Source organism: Poecilia mexicana, unplaced genomic scaffold (assembly GCF_051168715.1).
Source record: "Poecilia mexicana isolate PSO_F unplaced genomic scaffold, ASM5116871v1 scaffold_22, whole genome shotgun sequence".
In the NCBI taxonomy this organism is placed as follows: Eukaryota; Metazoa; Chordata; class Actinopteri; order Cyprinodontiformes; family Poeciliidae; genus Poecilia; species Poecilia mexicana.
Genome location: NW_028263391.1, coordinates 1,639,823 through 1,660,100, shown reverse-complemented (window position 1 = coordinate 1,660,100; position 20,278 = coordinate 1,639,823). Strand labels below are relative to the sequence as shown.

Sequence of the window (20,278 nt, the reverse complement as noted above, 5' to 3'; positions counted from 1 at the left end):
AGACGGAGTTGGTGTTCAAACCGGCAACTCACCGGTTACAGGACAGGCTCCTAACTGCCACAGTCACTTCCTAATTAAAAAACATCAAGCTCTACACATTTGGAGTGTGTACTTTCTTTTTCACCATGATTATCAAAGCATTGATTTGGAAACTTTTTTTTGATGTTGAATTTCAAAGTACTCACTGCATCTAACATCAGGAACACACTCAGGTAAGCAAATCCAATCTTTTGCAAACCTCAAAGAGAATAAACTTTTCAGCGTTCAAAGAACAAACATTGCAATGGCTCCTCATTCATGTCGGCGTGTGTTGTCTATCACATTTTAAAACAAGGTGTTATTCATAATCACCTGTTAAAGTTCTGTGGGATTACCATGAAAGCTTCTCTTGTTTTTAAGGATCGAGCAGTTCTCATAACATTTGTTGAAACATCCCCTTTTCCAGACAGGAATATGAGCCTTCGAAAGATTGAGACACCAAGGAAATCCTCTCGCAAGAAAAGAAAGAGATTCTGTTGGGAATACATGATTAGTGTCTCCATAAGCCATGTACTCAGCAGAGCCACTGAGGTAACCTATTTAGAATCAGCAAAAATTTGTAGTTTGATGACATCTGCTCAGATCAGGAGTGTTGACAGTCCTTATGGACTCCAATTTAAAAAATTGCTCCAGGCCAACACTGTGACATTTACATTTGTTTAGTTATTTTGCTAAAGTCGCATCATATTTCGTTGTGTATCTTGCTTTAAATAGAATATCACTGAACAAACATTCAGTTTCTTAGGAGACTTCTTGATGTTCTTGTGAATCAATTGTTTAATAAGCCCAAAGTTAAAAATCAATTCAGACAATTGAGGCTTGATTTAAAAAAAAAAAAAATTAATCATGCATCCTTTTCTGGAAATGTACTCATCAAAAGAAGATGGTGAAGGGGATTATAACCATAAGTATTTCTTCTGGAAAATCACACAAGGGAATTGTTATGGTATTAATGTAACAATAGGACCAGCTACCAAATCAAGAATATAACTGGAAAGCTGTATAGAAGACCAGAAATTAAAGCTCAGTATTAGTTCACTCTGTTTTCAGTTACAGCTAAAAATGACAAATCATGAAATGTGGGATTTTGAAAGAGTTGTACCTGACCAATTATCAGGAAAATATATGTTTATGTAGAAACCATTCTTCTGATCACTACAGTTGTACTCTAAGCATTCACCTTCTAAATATTCAGAAACAACCAATCATGCACAGTGTCCTGAAACAATATTTGCCCACTTGCAGATTTTACCTGTTTTTAACAGTTAAAATGTTTCAAGTCCTCAAATACATACATCTTGTAAGACAAAAATAAGATGTGTACAGTGGCCCTCCGGTGTGGCTGGGCCATAAATGCATCTTATTGATTAATCAAAATTGCTGTTATTAAAAATAACACTTTTGGGAAATATGATTTTTTTTCTACGCCAATGAACTCAGTGTAAAATAGGTAGATATTCTGAGAATAACTCTTGAGTTACATTCCACAGAAAAATCAGTGGATGGGTGAGCGCACAAAATTGAACTGCAAACAGGCAGGCTTCACTGTGAATAAAAAAATTTAATTTTCAAATGATGATTTCAGGTATCCAAACCAATGTGGCCTTATGAAAAATTATAATGACCCTTTTGTTAAAGAATGAATTAAGAGTGAGCAATACAGATGGGATTCTTTAGGCACTTTATGACTTGATTCATTTACAATTCAGATGTAGAAGATGAAATTATAAATCAAATGTTAAACATAAAATAGTTTCACCCTTCAGTCACACAGAACCTCCACCAACCCTCCGTCTTCGTAACAAAAACCTTCTGTTATAGTTCATTGATATTTGCACCTGTGTGCTTCTCATTCACAGCTCCATATGGGATTCACAACATAGCTGCCACACATCAGAAGACAAACGTGAGTCAAGAATCCATGGCAATGGTTAAGAACTATCCCACATGCTTCTAGTGATTCTGGCACTTTGTTTCCATCTTCTAGGATGAGGTCACTGTGTCCTAAGGGCTCAACTGTGAAAATCCAACTCTTCAACTGCTGATGGTTGCAAACCAGATACTTAAAAAAAATCTGCTCTGAACTTTGTGTAATATGGTTTTTCTCTTATTCATCACAAAGTGAAGGTTTCAAAGTGGCCTAAATCAGGACTCAAATCCAACTGAAATTGTGTGGCAATACATTAAACATGATGTCCATGTTCAAAGCGCGTCCTATGTGGCTAAAATAAACTGTGCAAAGAAGTAAGATAAATGACTCACTGCCAGTTTTTACAGATGATTGATGGTGGCGAGAAAAACCAGTTGATTTGTTTTGTTATGGGCTTTTTGTTTGTTTTGTTTAATTTACTTTAAGTCAGTTTAGATAACATATTCTTCTCCTAAAAAATTAATACATTATTAGAAAACTTGTCTGTATTTTGTCAGGTCACTTACATTTAAATTATCACACTAAACCCTGTTTCACTGTCAGGCATTTGAACTTTGTTTTCTGTAAGGAACTTGGTATTTTACTAAAAAGGATGAATGATTTGTTTTCATTTTAGAAAACTGTATGAAATATTACTATTTTAATGGCCATAAAATGCTGGGCATGTTTCTAACCCAGACTAAGTTTGGTTAGGCCAAAACATATGTAATTTATTAAGTACTTATCAAGGAGAAAGCAGCTGATTAATTAGTCAGGCTATCTGCTTGAGTTCAGTCGTCAGTCAGCTGCTTGACAGATATGCAGCTCATATCTTACCAACTGTGCAAAGGATGTTACATTAATAAGAGTAACACACACAATGGTTGTGTTTTACACACCTGGAAATATCTGCAAACATCTGAATGTGAAAGTTTTTTGAGTGGGAAATATGATATGTAGGAACCTTATATTAGCCAGCATATCTCAATGTATTTCTGGCAAAACATGCACTTTTTTCGTCGTTTTGTTGTCTTATGGTAAATTTGTGTCTGACTTTCCAACTGTGCTCCAGAATGTCCCAGTTGTGCTGTGGTCAGTATCAGATCAGAGTGCTGCACGTCTGTTGACAGTTTTCTAGAAGATCTGGACACAGTTGAAAGGACAATTCTCCAGGACTCCAAAGTTTTAAAGAGATGATTCCATCTGCAGGTGTAGCATATTAGTGTTATGACTTTGATATCCGGTTCATCTGTTTTCATTTTAGTGTATTATTATATTCATTTGTTATTGTTTTGTTTTGTTGTACTTGTAAAGTGTCCTGCACAAACATAAACAAAACGCATTATTATTATTATTAGTATCCTATACTAGCTAGATTTAAGAACATGTGATAAAGCTCAGTAAACAAATAAACTGCAAAGTGCATCAGGATGTGGTTAAGGGATTATGAAAAACGTTTTTGTGTTAAATTTATGCATTTTGTTTGCAATGTGACAGATTAAAAACTTCCGCTGAGCGTCTGACAAACTGCTGGTTACCTTCTGGTTGATAATGGAGCACGCCACTTCCCGGACCTGACTGAGGTTGAGCTCCGCGGCGTCTAGCAGCACCGGCTCCCGGCTCATGCCTATCTGGATCTGGAAGGAGATCACACCGCCTCCCCCTTCCCCACCTCCTCCCTCGGTGTTGGGGCTGCTCGTCCCTCCCAAAAACGGCAGCGGGCTGGGCGCCCGGATCAACGGAGGAGCACTCATTGAAGCCTTCTCCTCTGTGGTTCCCAACTTTGCCAAGAAACAATTAGAAGTCACGGCGGTGACAGATAATCGCCCGGTGCTCAACAGGGAGAAAGAGAGGAAGGAGCCAAGGGAGCAACCAGAGAGGAGATTTAAAGGGTGGAAAATCGCGGGATGCTCTGACGCACGGAACACCCCAAAGCGTCAGAAAAGCGCAAAAAGAGTTTCAGACAAAACACTAATTCATCAACTACAGGAAATCTCTAAGTAGCCCAGGCTAAAAACGCACAGACACGGCACGAGGACACAGAGAACAGAACAGGAGTAGTGACTACATGACTGGACCAGAGAGCTGCCTGGAAACCGGTGAGGCGGGTGACAGAGTCATAGACGTCAATACTGGATGGAGACGAGGAGGAGGAGGGAGATGAAGAGGAGGAAAGGAAACCTCCTGTGCTGATATGGACTGATATTCATTTTTAAGTACCATTGTTTTGGCTTAGAAATTTGAAGTTCCATTTACTGGAAGAAGAAAATCTCGAAAATCAAGAACCACCTCTGACAACCAGTTTACTTCTAATCCCAAACATTATTTGGTTTTAACACAAACCTAAACGTGCAAGTTGTGCATTTTTGCTTTAAAGGAGATCTTGGCTGTGTGTAATATTTATGTATTTTATTGATGGTTCAGCACATCTCATTCAAATGGTTGAAGTATCTCCTCAGTGAGGTCAAGTTCTCCAGAGTCCCACTAATGACCTGATTATTTCACTCAGGTGTGTTGAATCAGAGACATCTAAAAGCTGCCTGGATTTGAGGATCACTGCTCTAAAGCATTTGATTGTGTGAATCATCAAAAGCTTTTCTACAAGCAGTTCCCAAGTATCTAATCAGAATCCTTGTTTATTGCTAATGGCATCAGTAAATGCATGTGAAATCTGGTAATGCTACGTCTGATCCATTTAATGTTGGGATTGGAGTCAGGTCAGGTCAGGGAAGTATATCGGCCCATTATCTTTTTAACATGTATGAAATTTCAAATGTGACAACATAATCAGTCACCTAATGTATGCAGATGACTTCATAGTTCTGTGTCCATGTTTTTATTTTATAATGGCACTCTATTTTTTTTACAACATTTTGCAATTACTACACAGTATTTTTTATTTTATTTTATTCTTTTTCAGTTTTTACATATTTTATGTTTCTATCTTTCTGTGAGTCTACTGGCTTTGATTCCCTGTGACTTTGCTGCTGTTGCACTGGAATTGGGACAATAAAGGAATTTTTATTTTTATAACTGTCTCCCAGTCTTCCCAGTTTTACTGGCTGTTTGCCACATTACCACATTGTGCAGAATTTGCACTTTTCTATAGGAAAGAGAACACACCTTTGTTCCTATTGATTAAATACTGTAACGATTCTGTGTTTTGGTTCTGCTGCCCATATGGGCATATGGTTATGTGTATTTGTTGTATCTTACATTGTGATCTTTATTGTTGTGTGTATAAAGTTATGGCCTTCCCCTGTCTGGCTCTGCTGACTCCCACTCACATGTGATAGATCTGTCATGTGGGTGGGGGATCGGGGGGGGGGGGGGGCAGGACAGGACCGGAGGAGGAGGGAGTTCGAGGGGGGTGTTAGCAGGAAGCTAGTTGGGGGAGCGCAATGGTTTGTTGGAGTTGTGAGCTGTGGCCTCGGATATAGCGATTCGTTCTGATTACTAATAAACCCGTTTGGCGGGACTACATCTGTGGTCTGCTGCGTCATTACAATACCTTAAACTGATCATGTTACATGGTGTCATTTTGGTGTTAGGAAGCACTTGGTTCTTCCTTAACTATTTTATAGTGTCTTTTAAATGTTGTAGTTTAAACAGTACTTTATACGCTAAGGTTTTAGTGGAATGTTTTGTTGTATTTGAGTCAGTCAGGCCAAACCTTACGATGAGAGTGTCTCCTCTGTTGCAGTTATCTCCTCAAATGCAGCTCTATTACAGGACAAGGGCAGGTAAGAGCAGGAGCTAGATTGGCTGGCAATGTGTGTGTAATAATTCCAAGTAGGTAAGAGAAGTATAAAATGATTTATAAAATTTGTATGTGTATTGATAATGTACATCTGAAAAAATTTTAATATTGTGCAATAAGTGCAATATTTCTTGCCAGTCATCTCAGAAAGTTAGACAGTCATATGACATTTTCTTCCATTTTTAAAAGTTTGTAACGTACCACAAGCCTTTAAACATTTTCATTAGAATTGTGTTTAATTAACTAACACAAAGTAGAAGTGACAAGTGGACATGTAGTTTTAAACAGCTTTCATGAATTGAAATCTAAAAAGTGTGGCCTGCATGTATACTGCTCAAAAAAATAAAGGGAACATTTCACTTTAATTTTGTGTGTGGCTCCAAATCCAGGCCTCCATTGGTTAATAAATTTGATTTCCATTGATGATTTTGTTGTCAGCACATTCAACTTTGTACAGAACAAAGTATTCAATGAGAATATTTCATTCATTCAGATCTAGGATGTGTTATTTGAGAGTTCCCTTTATTTTTTTGAGCAGTGTATTTTGGAACCCATGTCTTAACATAGTTTTTTTTTTTTCCTTAACCAAGACTGCCATGGATTCACTTCAAGCCATTTATCATAAACTTTAAACCATCTTTTCCATCTCCGTTAAGGGGAAGCATTCCCAAACCATGATGCTCCCATCACCATGTGTCACCATGTTGACTGGTATTTTCAGGGCAACCTGTAATTATCTGCTGGACAAATAATTACAGGTACCAAGCTAACTTTGAGGTGTTTGGGGTCTTGCGTATTTGGAGCAGTTTGTAGTCATGGTACCTTGGCTCTTCTGGTCAGATGAAATCCCCCTTGCAAAAAGTTGTCATGATTTGTGGTTGATTGAGGTGAGAAAGAACACTGAGACCCAGGTTGAAGAAGACAAAGATGAAGGTTTAATGTTGAAACAGTCCAGATGCAAGCAGCTCAGGGGAAACAGACAGGCAACATGACACTAGGGAGACTAACACTTGACAAGGATCCGACAAGAGAGACGAGGATCCGACAAGAGACAAAGACAACAGGTGGACTTAAATACACAGGGAGGGTAATCAGGGAATGAGACACACCTGGGAAGCAATCAACAGGGAAGACAGGACAGGGACTGGACTAAACAGAAAACCTCAAAATAACTACACAGAAAACACAGAACACAACAAAAGTCAGATTTCTTGAGTCTTGCTGTCATGCATCAGGCCAAAAGGCTGTCTCTCTGCTCTTTACACAGTCTGAAGTGGTCATTATTCAGTTGTAGTTATTTGACTAGATCATACTTGATGATCTCCAACCATATGCTAAACCCCATCTAGCCACTGCTCATCATCATCAGTTCCTAACAGACTAACAGGTGCACACTCTCTCATACTGTTGAGCTTTAGCTTTGTAAAACTCTTGTATAAAGTTATTTACAGTAACTCATACTGTTTGACCCACATCCCATTTCGAGGTGAACACATACAGAGTAGTAATGCTTGACATGAGCTGCTGGCTGGTCCTCTAAACTCATCTTTTCACTCCCGCCTCATGTTTTACAGAGCACCTGTTGCATCTGCCTGCTCAGCTGGCTCAAAGCAGACAGAGACGGAGAGCTGCTGGTTGCTAGGAGACACACACGCGTATGTACACTAATACACACTTCAATTAGCCCTCCTACACTTCAGCCTTGCCTCTATTTACTTCCCTTTGTAATCAAGAATTATGAATGTGTTTTAGAATCAGGTGCATGTGTGTCTATATCTATGAGGGCTAATTTGCGAGTGACTCTGGTTTGAATGTATTTGCTGTAACTAGAACAGACCTTCAAATTGCTGTTTGACTCGGTTCAGAGTCAAAGTTCCTGTTAGGTTTTAACTTGTGATGAGTTGGATGTGAAAAAGGGATGTACTCATTTATGACAAATTCATCATAACAGGGTAAAATGAATGACAATGATATTAAAACAGAATTTGTCCAGTTTCAGGCAAATGAGACAGAGCTCCAGCATCAGATCAACACATTAAAACAACAAATGTTGTTTTAATGCCATCCTAGTGAAGACAGTAAAAAAAAAGTAAAAGTGCTGGAAGACACATTTGACTCATGTAGCTTGTCTTTTTCTGACTGCTGTCCTTTCTCCAAGTGGCCTTAGTACCTGCTGTTTCAAAGTGTTTGTTTTGATCCAATTTTGCATCGTATACCTATTTATATTATATATTTATATTAAACAGTGATTGTTCTTGATATATTACCAATTATCATTTATATTATGGGACCAGGCAGATTCTAACACCAGTCCTGATCTAGTTCTAAAGCTTCATGTATGAACCATGTCAGGTTCTACATATGTTGCATGTTTCAAGGTCCTTATTGTGAGTAATAAATGAAGACATGTCTCAGTTCCTTTTTTGTATGTAACACACTATTAATAAAATAATATTACAATGTCAACGTGTTCAAGCAATACCTTGTGTTATGTTTTTGTCAGTTCTGCCAGCTATGCAGCTCATGGATCAGTAATGCACCTACCTGAAAGAAATCTGACAAATTAAAGATAGGAAACATTCAGTTCCAGAGATCACATCCTGCTCTCTACCAGCCATGATGCCGTTGCTCAGGATTTATTAGACCATCACCCAAGGTTTCACCTGGCTGGTGTTTTTATTCTTATCATGCAGGGGGAAAAAAGAAAGAAAAACGCCTTTGTATAAAATCCAATTTTTGCAACACCACAAACAATAAGTCACTCATATTTAATACATCAGAATATTATTAAAAAGTAATATCTTCTAGTTCCTCTAAGAAAAAAAACATAAATATAATTACACCCAGATTGATGTTTTCAAGAATAAAAATATTTTTGATACAGAAATGAAAGCAGGATGAAAAGTAAGTTTTATACCTGCTTAAAGCCAAGGCAGCACATTAAGCAATACAAAGGGCTTTCAATGATTAAAACCTAAAACAACAGTATCATTGAGTGGCATAATGAAAATGGGATTAACAGTTTGAATTCAGACTAAAATGAGTTGATTATTAATCAAAGCCGACTTTAAACAATGCATTATTAGCCTTGTTTTAAAGGAGCTCTGTGTTTCAGCAGTTTTGCATTTTTATGGAAGTTTTTTTCCAGGTTACAGGATCATAAAAACTGAATGCTGTTTCTCTATCTTTGGTTCTGGTTCAGGAGATGCAATGCAGACTGGAACTACAAAACCTGAGTGGTGGAAGGTTGATACAGCCATGTATTTTGGTGCTAAGCCACTCACTGATTTATAAACTAACCAAAGCATTTAAAGGTCTATTCGCTGAGCTCCAGGGAGCCATTGGAAGGACTTTAGGACTGGAGTGATGTGCTCTAGTTTCATGGTTTTAGTGAGGATGTGAGCAGCAGCGTTCTGGATCAGCTGCAGCTGTTTGATATTTTAGGTAGATCTGTGAAGACACTGTAACAGTAATCGATGTGACTGTAGATGAGTTTCTCTTGATTGTGCTAGGACATTAGCCTTTTGACCCTAGAAATGTTCTCCAGGTGATAGAAGGCCGATTTAATAACTGTCTTTAAGTGACCCTGAAGGTTTAGGTCAGAGTCCTTCACTACATCCAGATTTCGGGCCTGATCTCTATCCTCTATCTGTAATAGCTGCAGCTGTGCATTGACTCTAGATCATTCCTCTTTAGGTCCAAAGTTAATATCTTCAGTTTTGTTTCTGTTTTACAGAATAAAGTTATGTCAGATCCATGCATTGTGTTCTATGTATTTGTTCAGTGCTTGAATGGGTTCATAGTCACCTTGCAACATCATAATGTAGTGTTGTGTGTCATCTACATTAGCGGTTCTCAACGTGGGCGGTACCGCCACCCAGGGGGCGTTCAGAGGACAGCAGGGGGCGCTGGCGGACATTTTTACGTTTGGTCGAAGGTAAACTTTACACTTTAAATGCACAACAATGCCAGTTTAGACTTTGACCAACTTGGTAAAACTGTATTGTGTAACATTAAACCATGCTTGGCTGCAACTGTATCGATGGCAGCTCTTCTTCTATTCAGTGGTTGTTAGCTTCTGTTAGCTTCTTGGCCGTTCTCCTGCTACTGGTAGCTAAAATCACCTCACTGTGTATCCCTCTGAAAAATGAACCAATTTAAATAAAGAAATAAAGAAATCCCTCCATGGGTGATACCATAATAGAGAGCGTTCATTTTATAGCGTTAACACCGGAGCTGTAAGTGGTCCGGTATGAAACGGGGGTGATAGAACAACACAGCACTTTTAAATTTCAATAATCAGAATGCAGAAATTGTTTCCGTTGTTTTAAAAGGTTTGTGTCAGTCTGTCTTTTCCCCATCGATACGTTTCCCGACCTCTGCGCACCTTTGGGGGTTAAAAAAAAAAAAAAAAAAAAAAAAGATGCGCACATTGCGCAAAACTCTGAAACAAAAGAAGCGGGACATAAAACGGAGCGACGAACTAGATGTGAATTATGGCATAAAAACAAAGAATCCGACGCTGAACAGTGAAAAAAATCAAGACATGATGTGAAACACATGATGATTAGGCGGCGCAGCAGGTGATGGATGAAGATTACTGATGGTCAATAAATGATAAAATAAATCTAACAACAGGAAAGAAACTAAAGTGGACATAACAATAAACCAAGAGAGGATAATACTAATTAGAGAAAACTAAATGAAAATGAATGAAGAACAAAATGCAAGAATAAACTAAGAAACTAATGTAAATACAGAGGAATAAACTGGTATGGCAAGACCTTTCGAGCAATAATTAATACAGAGGACTGTATGGCAAGAATAAACAGACACTATTTCCAGATAAAAGGTAAAATAATATTGTTGAAATATCATGGCTTTGTTGAGACCACAGCTAGTACTGAGAATAAATATATCTTACAGATCATAACAGTAAATAACTTATCACTTATGTTTTTAATTAGATGATATATTTCTTCAATATTATTTTCCATGTCAGTGTTAATGTCATGGTGGTGTTCAGTGACTCCATGACACTTTCAATTTGACTCATTAGGATTTGATTAAGAACCAGATTTGTTCTTTGTAATTTCTGTCCAGTAAAACTATTAATCTATAAATCAATAGAGAGGTCTATATAAAGATATAATCCATGTTTCTGTCTCATATTTGTAGGGCATTAAAAGGACCTGGAACTTTTGTTTTTCCATTGAAAGCTCTGGTTTGCACACTAAATGCCATGTGGGTGAAAGTTTATGGATGATACTCTGATGTCCCATTCTCCTGAAGGCAGCACAGAGCTGCACCACCAGAAACAGAAACACTGAAGAGAAGAAGAGCTATGATTAATGTAGTTACAGTTCTATCCATGTTTTAATGTTGCAGAGCTCAGTCGTTCTGCAAATAGTTCAAAGTTTAAACTGGCATGTTGTACAACTTTTATCTGATCATTTTGTGCAAGATTTAAAAACTAGAAAATGGCACAAAATAAGAATATTTTTTTCCACTCTGATTGGCTGCTGTTAGGCCTACAGATTTTAACTTGAATGTTTATTGCATTTTTCATAGACACCTGTGAAAATAATTACTATTCCCATGGCTTTTTTGTTCTCTGGGAAATTATTTTTGATGATAAATACAGAAACAATCATAAAAATCAAAACATCTACAATAGTGACAGTAATATTAATGATACAATAATGGTCAGTGCAAAGTAGCCTGCAAATTCTTTGGTGGGGGGCGGTGAGGGACCTGGATAAAGGCTAGGAGGGCGCTGGCCCGAAAAAGGTTGAGAAACACTGATCTACATCATTATTATAACTTATATTATGCGTTACAATCTGAGCTAATGGGAACATGTAGATATTAAATAAGATGGGGCCCAAGATGGAACCTTGGTGTACTCTGCATGGGGTTTTTGTCTGATCTGATGAAAGCTTACATGTTGGCTCAAAGAAGTTCCCATTCTGTGAGTAAGACTTGAACTAGTCAAGTACTGTACCAGAAAGTTCGACCCAGGTTACTGCTTTTAAAACTACTTTTATTCTGACAAATGAATCTCATTATGTCAGATGTAAACGTAGTCTGCAGTGAGAGTTAACAGAAGTGATGTGAGCAAAACCCTGAGAGAGAAATCAGACTCATGTATCAGGCACAACAGTCATGTCTGAGTAATATTAACCTATTCATCCTTTTGTCAAACACCCTGAGCCATTAAGAGATGCTTTATCCACAACTTCTAATGCCCTGGTTTGCTGTCTGTCAACAAGCTATCGCTAATAGCTTTCCTGTAATAACATGTAAGCTATGGCTTTATAGATTGGTCTTTTTTCCCCATCAAGATCCATCCCAAAATAGGGCCTAATTACACTTCACATCACAGGTTGTGAAGTTCATTTCTCACTGACAAAAAGACCAGCGAGAAATGAACCAACTTCTGGGAGAGGATATAGAGCAATACTCCGTTCTCAAAATACACCCAAAGTGTATTTCAATGTATCATAAAGGTCAGGCTCAGTTCCATCCCCTTCCTCCTTATTTAACTTGGTTGCAGTGATTCACTATGACTGTTTAGCCCCCTGAGGCTTCATGTAGGCTGAAAATATTTATTGTAGTCAATGTCCTTATTTGTGGAGCCGCTTGCTAAAACAGGATGTTCACGATGAGTCATGGAGGATGAGCAGTAGAGCAGTAAACTGTGTGAGGGAGTTTCATTTGAGTGTGGATGAGCAAACCATGTTGAAGTACTTTGAAGATACCAGGAAAATGCAGGTAGTGATTTTAAAAAGGAAAACAACCTCTTGACCTTCATTGAAAGTCGAAACAGGACAAAGAAGACATATTCAGCAAATGACAACCAGAGTTCTCAACCAGAGTTAATATTTGTGGATTAGTAATCAGAGAAATGACCAATACAGCAGAACTACTAAGACGTATTTGATGAATGAACATGAAGCCTACAGAAACTGCTCCACCACATCCATAACTGGATCTCCAGGTTCTTGGATAAATTAGAGCAAATCTGAGCACAGCTCTGTAACGTCCTTCAGCAAAGCAAGTCCTGTTGACCAGAAGTCACAGTAATAAGTTTTGAACTGACGAGAATCAATAAGAGAGTTAGAAGAACAGCCTCTACCTGGAGGAAAACGGTGGGAGTGGGTGAGTTAGCATGACTGTAGGCAGAACAGAAAGTCAGGTGAGCTGAAGGTCAAAGCTGTAAAGGACAAAAAAGTCTCTAATTTACAGTAAAATACCGGCAGAATTTTATTGTATCAATATATATATATATATATATATATATATATATATATATATATATATATATATATATATATATATATATATATATATATATATATATATATATATTATTTTCACAATGTATCACTTGAATATTACACAAAGTCATAAACCTTACACATATTGCACAGCAGCTCAACCTGTTGAAGGTAACATTGTGTTTGAAGATCACAGATGTCCTATAACTCAGGAGCCTCAGTTTCATCCTTCAAAACTACAAGGAACTGATATTTTTTTTCTTCCATCGGATGATTCAAAATAATCCAGTCTTAACAGGCTATTCACCTGTAGATGGAGTCTAATGCAATTCATAGAATGGAAGCATATTTACATAGTTTGTTGTAAGAACAATTACCAGTTCCTGAAAGTCACATGATGCTTAAACGTTGAACTAATTTATCTAAATGCTTTCTGGGACTGTCCAGGTGTCCATGAATTTTGGCTAAAAGTACCTGAAGACCTGTCAATATGCCTCCAAGTCTGTCTATAACTTTTCCTGCTTGGTGACATCATACAGTGACTTGCAAAAGTATGTCACACTGTATCCCTTGAACTTTTTAATATTTTGTGACATTACAACCACAAATCACATTATAAACCCAGTCATAGTCAGTGCGGTGGGATGGGAGCAGGCCTGTTTCATACAACAGCAGAATAAATGATGACTTCTTATGTAATTTCTTTATGAACCTTTTATTTTTTCAGAGCAGTACTTTTTAATATGAAATAAATATCATTTATGAGTAGAGTTCAGTTTCATATAGTACCTTGTGGATCTCATTCTGTATGCCACATTAAGCAAAAACATCTGGATCTTTTATATTTAAAATTACACAGCGCTTCCTTCATACTGGAAGCATTCTCAGCACAATTATTTTATTTTCAACAGTTAAAAACACCCACAAACATCCTGGCTGATGACATAAAACAACATGAAAAATGATTACATAGTTACACACATATCTATATCTATATCTATCTATATATATATATATCTATATATATATATATATATATATATATATATATATATATATATATATATATATATATATATATATATATAGATATATATATATATATGTATATGTGTGTGTGTGTGTGTGTGTGTGTGTGTGTAAAATTCAGGGCTGAGATGTAGACATGAACCAAGCAGTGGCCACCCTTCAATATAAAGAGGGCAGTACATGATTTTAGACCAAATATTTCAAAACTAAACAGTTTTTCTGAAAAAAAAAAAAAAAGTTGATTTGGGTTTAATTTTCTCCATATCCAGCTAAATGTTTTAGAAAATATTTTGGGTTTGGTTAATTTTCAAAAATTTTTTCATAAGGTTTTATTTTTGCCTCTGTGGGCTTTTTGGTCATTAACAGAAGGCTACCAGCAATTTTGTCCATGAATGTAGTTAAAACATCTCCCCAGCAGCAGGCCCACCGGGGCCAATGGAACCAGTGGAGAGGTGGTGCATCAGGTGGCAATGGAAGTGACTGGAATAACAGGCTTCAGTAATTTGAATATGTGGTCTGATAAAGACTTACATGGTTTTGTCTTTTTTATTTTAATCTTTTAGATCTTTTTATCTTTACTTGTTTTATTGTTTGTATTATTCTCTGTTAAAGTTAGATAAACATAAATTAGTAGCTAGTAAAATATAACTCAGGTGAAAGCTTACTGACATTTCAAAGTTACTCCCAAAATAATAATTCCAAGATTTTGTAATATACTTCAACTTCTGAAAGCTTTTATTGCCTTTTTATTCTGTTTCTTGCATTTTCTGCTGATTACTGCAAAAAAATAAGATAAAACCACTGTCAAACAATAAAATAGATCATCACCGTATGCTTAAATAAACCTCTTAGTCATGCAGTTTATTATTGGTTAGACAAATTCACTGTATATTCATACACATTATTTTAATTGTGGGTATAAACTCATATCACTGCAAAATGTATCCTCTAACGCAGGAGTTGATATGCAGGTTTTTATCAAGGTCACTTCAGCTGTAGCTGCCTTCTGCTGCAGGTTTGTGGATATTCTTGTTTGTTCATCTGAACACTTACAGACACGACCAATAGAACATTTATGCTCATACAAGAACACATAATGTGCTGGTTTCTCTTTAAAGCACTTATGGACTCTCACCTGTGTGAGGCTGGTGTGTTTGGCTACATCCATTTGGTGTGGCTGCAGCAGCAATGTGAGTGCATTTGTGTCAAATGCATTTTGTTTCAACTGAAGCAGAAAACCTACAAATACAGATTTACGATTTTGTGATGTGAGAGTGCCCTCCTCCGCTCACAATGGAAACTGCTTCTTCAACACCATATATTAACTGATAATCGGTTTAGATTAAGAATCTTAATCTACATGTGGATCATGCAGCAAAAAAAAAAAAAAGTTATCTCCAAACAAAGCTAAAATCGTGTCAGGTTTAATAAGAGCAACAAGGTAAAATGTCAGTTTCTTTCCTAATGAGGATTTTAATTGGCTGCTGGAGATAAAACAATGTAGATTTTTTTCATGCTGTAGAGCCACTAAATGTCAAGTGGACAGATGCAGCTGTTTTTCTTTAAATTATTGTATGACATTACCAGTTACAAAGTAAGTTAAGTAAACACATAGATTCTAAAGCTAATTATAGAGAGATAAAAATGAAAATACTTTAATTAAAAATCCATAGACAAAAAGCACCTGGTAACACCTCAAAGACAGATGACACCCAAGGGATGAGATGAGCAGAGTGGAAAGCAGAACAATGTAATATATATGATTTATTTTCTAGTCTATAAATCGTGTTTTATTTAAGAAGACACAGACTGTATGGTGTGCTCTACAGGTACATCTGACATTAGACATTTATTTCTAAAACTCTAAAGTAGGTATTTTATCTTTATAGCACCACCTTTCACATAAAAAATCACAATCACAGCAGCTTCACAAAGACAACATAAAAATGGTAAAATAATTAAAAAGAGAAAAAATAAATCCCATAACTAATGACTGACAAAGCACAGTAACATTTCAAAATATCTGAAGGCAGGATGGTTTGAAGGCCTTCGTCTGTTTTTTCAAATTAGTCCAGAATATCAAGACTTGAGATATAAGAAGCTCCATCACCTGGGGACATTACTACATGCAAGGCTAGTGAAGAGTCTTGCTCAAGGACACAACAGTGTAGACTGAAGCCTCATTTGATGTAGACAATTTACTGAATAAGTTCAGTAAATCGGGAAAAACAAAAAGTACTAACAAAGTGGTACTCTGCTTTAAAAGATGTCAGTGTCATGCTGTTGTTTTAACAAGATTAGCACATAAGCTAACAAATTCAGGCTTTTATCAAGTCATGATGCTAAGGCAGAGAGTAAGCAGTAAGCAGCTGAGAGTAATAGTCTCCATTTTCAGTTTTATTTTTCAGTTTTCTTCCTTAGTTTGTTGTCTTTTTGAAAATTCAGAAGGGTTTGTGTGGTTCATTGTTTTAAGTTTACCACTAACTTCTGTGGGCACTTTTCAGACAGTCACAGGGCCCCTTTCACTTAATGGGGTAATGCAGGTTCCCTTTTCAGGGAATCAAATTGTGCTGTTCAATGGGCTTCATTGTTTCTTTCACCAAGTTTCACTGTAACATTGTCCATTATCACAGTTATTATTTACAGCTCTACAGTCCTCTGGGGACCTCTTAAACGCCGTACCTTGGCAATTGCCTGGCTTCCCTACCATATTGTGACAGCATCCCTCTACTAAAGGCCCTGTTCTCTGTGATGATCAATGGGTATCTAACTAACATGTTGCTGCAATTCACAACCATGTGAGAAAGGGGAAAATCATCCTTTATTACACTGTCTTGTATGTAACCCCTGATCTGTATATATGTAAATGTTAGGGGGATTGATGGCAGGAAAGGATTACAAAAACCATTATGGGAAAAATTTTGACCCAAAATGTTTATCAAATGTTTCTTTCATGATCAATTCCATGGTGTTTGCTTGAGATACTTTGTAGTTTTTCTTATAAGCAAGAAAAGCTGAACTTCTGAAGTTTACCCACAACACAATTTGCATTTCTAACCCAGGGGCATGCAAATACAGACACTCATTACTGTGAATATCAGGGTGACAATGACACCAGCTCCTCCATGATAGCTGTTTCCCCCGTGAGTTTCATGTAAATATTGACGAGCGCCTATGCCCGCAGCTGAGCTGCAGTGCACAAGCTGTCAGCTTTCATGTTTCGTTTCCTTAGACATATGTTGATGAACGACAAAGTAAAAATGGTGCCGCAAAAGGTGACAAGACTTGCAAGCATTTTTTCTTCTATCAAGTTAGTGCAAAAAAAAACAGGCGGCTTCTGTTCATTACTTAGGTTCCTTTTCTTCTGCACTGAAAGTGAATATTAAACATGTTAGTGTTTGAATTTCAGTGTCTAAAACATTTAGACCTTCCTCTTGATTACATGACCAGTCTAACAGAGTCAATTACTTGCCTTATGTTTATATTATCCCATTAGCAAACTATCTTTGTGCTTATGAATTTGTAATCCATGGTTAATCTATAAATGTATTTCACAATTTACGTAAAAATATTGTAGATGTACAAGTATTCCAGGAAATCTTCTATTCACAGGAGAAAAACTGTCATCACTGTATCATTAGCCTAAGTAACAATGCAGTGATGCGACCGACAGCATAAAAAGGTGACAGTGTTGCAGATGATTAAATAAGGCCTGTTTGGTAATGTATTCCAAAGTGTTGCAGTGGAACATATGTTGTGACAAAAAAAATAGAAAAAAATAAATGTCTCTTTTTCTACGTGTGAGTGTTTCGTTACAGACTTGTTATATATACTTATAATATATAACAGTATATATACTTGTTATAATATACTTTACAAAAATCATGGTGGGATTTAAGTGACACCAGCATGTCACTTAAATCAATCAGCCTCAATTACATTTTGAAAAGATTACTCAAAACTGTTTCTTATAAAGATCAATTTCTTTCATTAACTGCCTTGTGGTTTACCAAGGATCCAACCATCACATATTAATAACAGTTGCTCTACGACAAAAAAGCTGCAAAATACCAGTGGTTGTCATGGAGCCAGCATTGTACATACCTTAAAAAATAATAATAAGAAGAATTGCTATAAGGTCAATTCAAAATCTATTTGGTCTTTGATAAATAACTTTCTACTAAACTGGTTTACTAAATTTTACTACACTTTTAAAGAACTGAGATCAAACTGGAATGAATGGAACTGAATCTGTTTCTAGTTTATTTTTTTGATTGTTGTGGATATGAGTTTATGTTTCTGTACTTACTGGATTTGTGCTTTAAATAGACTTGAAATGACACTTGTTGTGATATGGCATCATAACAATACATTTAGTTGAATTAATCAACAATCATTGTGAAATTCAAATGTTTTTCACTAACATTACACCAGATGTGCGCAGACACACTGCAATTTAAGTGTCTTAGCAAATTCTAAAAACTAAGCACTGTTTGCAATAACAAATAAACAAAAAAAAACAATTTAAGTAGCTCATTGTATTTATTATTAATAGTAGCTTCTCTGAATTCAACATAAAACGCCACTTTTAACCACTGATAGTGTGATAGAGTTGAAAAACTGAAATACAAAAATAAAATAAAATTTTAAGGGGGAACCGAAAACTAGTATTGATCATGGTTCTCAATAGTGGCTCCAGGCAGATGTGGTGATAAGAGAGATAAAGATAAAGCTGTGGATTATCCTGTCTGAGGTCATGAAGTATGGTTCATGGATGCTTTCTACTGTAAGGTGGTTCTGTCTTGGATGCAGCTTAAGGAACTGGATCATCCTGGGTAAGTTAGGAGTGGAGTCACTTCTCCACATTATTAGTTTTAATCCTGGTTAAGCTACATCCTTTACTGAAAAGGTTCCAGTCTCAGTTTGCTACTTCATACATCAGAATCATTATTTATGTTGTTTTGAGGAAATTGGAACTGTGTTTTCTTGTGCTTATGGTGAGTGGTGGTGAACGTCTTGGAGTTAGTCATACAGCCATCAGTGTTTAAAGGATGACTCCATGTAGGTGCAAATGAAAAGCTTAAGTTGTTAACTTGAAAAGGAAGGACTGTATCTCCTGATAGACATTTTCACATACAAGGGAAATACATCAACAGTAACAGTAATTCAACAGTGCTGCTCCACATAACTTGTGCCAACGCTGAAGCCTTAAGGCTTCAAAAAGTGTAAAGTGTGCAGATCCTGTATGAATAATATATATTTCATTGCTCAAACATAAATTCTGAGATCCCGCTGTGTTTGTTGCAGACTATCATCCACCCTGCTGCGAATTATTCATCAATTTACAAACAATTTCTGATTTGATAAATACACAAAGCCAGGGGTTTAAAGTGGTGACACAATAAAAAAATAATGTAAGAAGCAAAGAAGGAAATCCAGTCTGTAATGTTAGACTGCTGTTCAGTGCATGGCATTCAGACATGGAGGAGTAATTCTTTTATTTCCCAGATTTTGTGGTTCTAGTGGTCATTATTCAAAGTCAGAAATTCAACTTTGGGCAGCTGCATCTAAAGCTACTTGTACCATATTATGCAGCTTCTCTACAATTCTGTGTTGAAATAGACCGAATTAAAATATACCACCAATTCCCACTTCTCAAACATATCTATTTATGTGATGGTTTTTAAAAGTGACTGTAATTTAAACTGAGAAGATATAAGGTTGGACAATTATACTTTTACATGCACTCAAAAATCACATCAGCCTAGTTTATTTAAGACATTAAAATGAAGAGCAGTACAACTAAAGTACGTGGTCCAGGTGTCCTGGTGTGCCAACAGGTCCTTCATTATGGTCAGAATTTTAGTCTAAGTCTCTGGCCCACTTCATTGCAGTCAGCAACACGTCGACACAACACAACAAAAGCTTTTGATGGATACATCAGCGGCTTTCAACTTTTATAGTTAAGTTTCTTAGACATATGTTTTTGGAGGTTTTATGAACATTTGTGTTTCAGCCTGATAGTTTCTCTTACTATCAACAAAGTGATAGTTGCCCAATCACTTTGTTTCTGTGACTACATTCACTGTCTTCTTTCTCTTCACTAAGTTTTAAATTCTCCTGTGATTTTGGTCACTGTGCTGTTGTGTTTACCCAACACATCCAGTCAGAAAATTTGTTTCAAATGAATGACTGCTGTTTACCAATAAAAGATGAGTGTGGGCGTTTGGTCAAGCCTTCTACCCTGTAAATGCTGAAAAC

The 20,278-nt window shown here is 36.6% G+C and overlaps 1 protein-coding gene across 1 annotated transcript in view; it reads right to left on the bottom strand.

Moving 5' to 3' along the window:
* Nucleotides 1-5,214, bottom strand: part of prkd1 (protein kinase D1) — a 36,026-nt gene extending 30,812 nt beyond the window's left edge. The window contains exon 1 of the mRNA XM_014998055.2: nt 3,487-5,214. Within this exon, the coding sequence (XP_014853541.1) occupies nt 3,487-3,702 (216 nt within the window). The 5' untranslated portion in view covers nt 3,703-5,214. The remainder of the gene's footprint in view (nt 1-3,486) is intronic.
* Nucleotides 5,215-20,278: the final 15,064 nt, after the last annotated feature.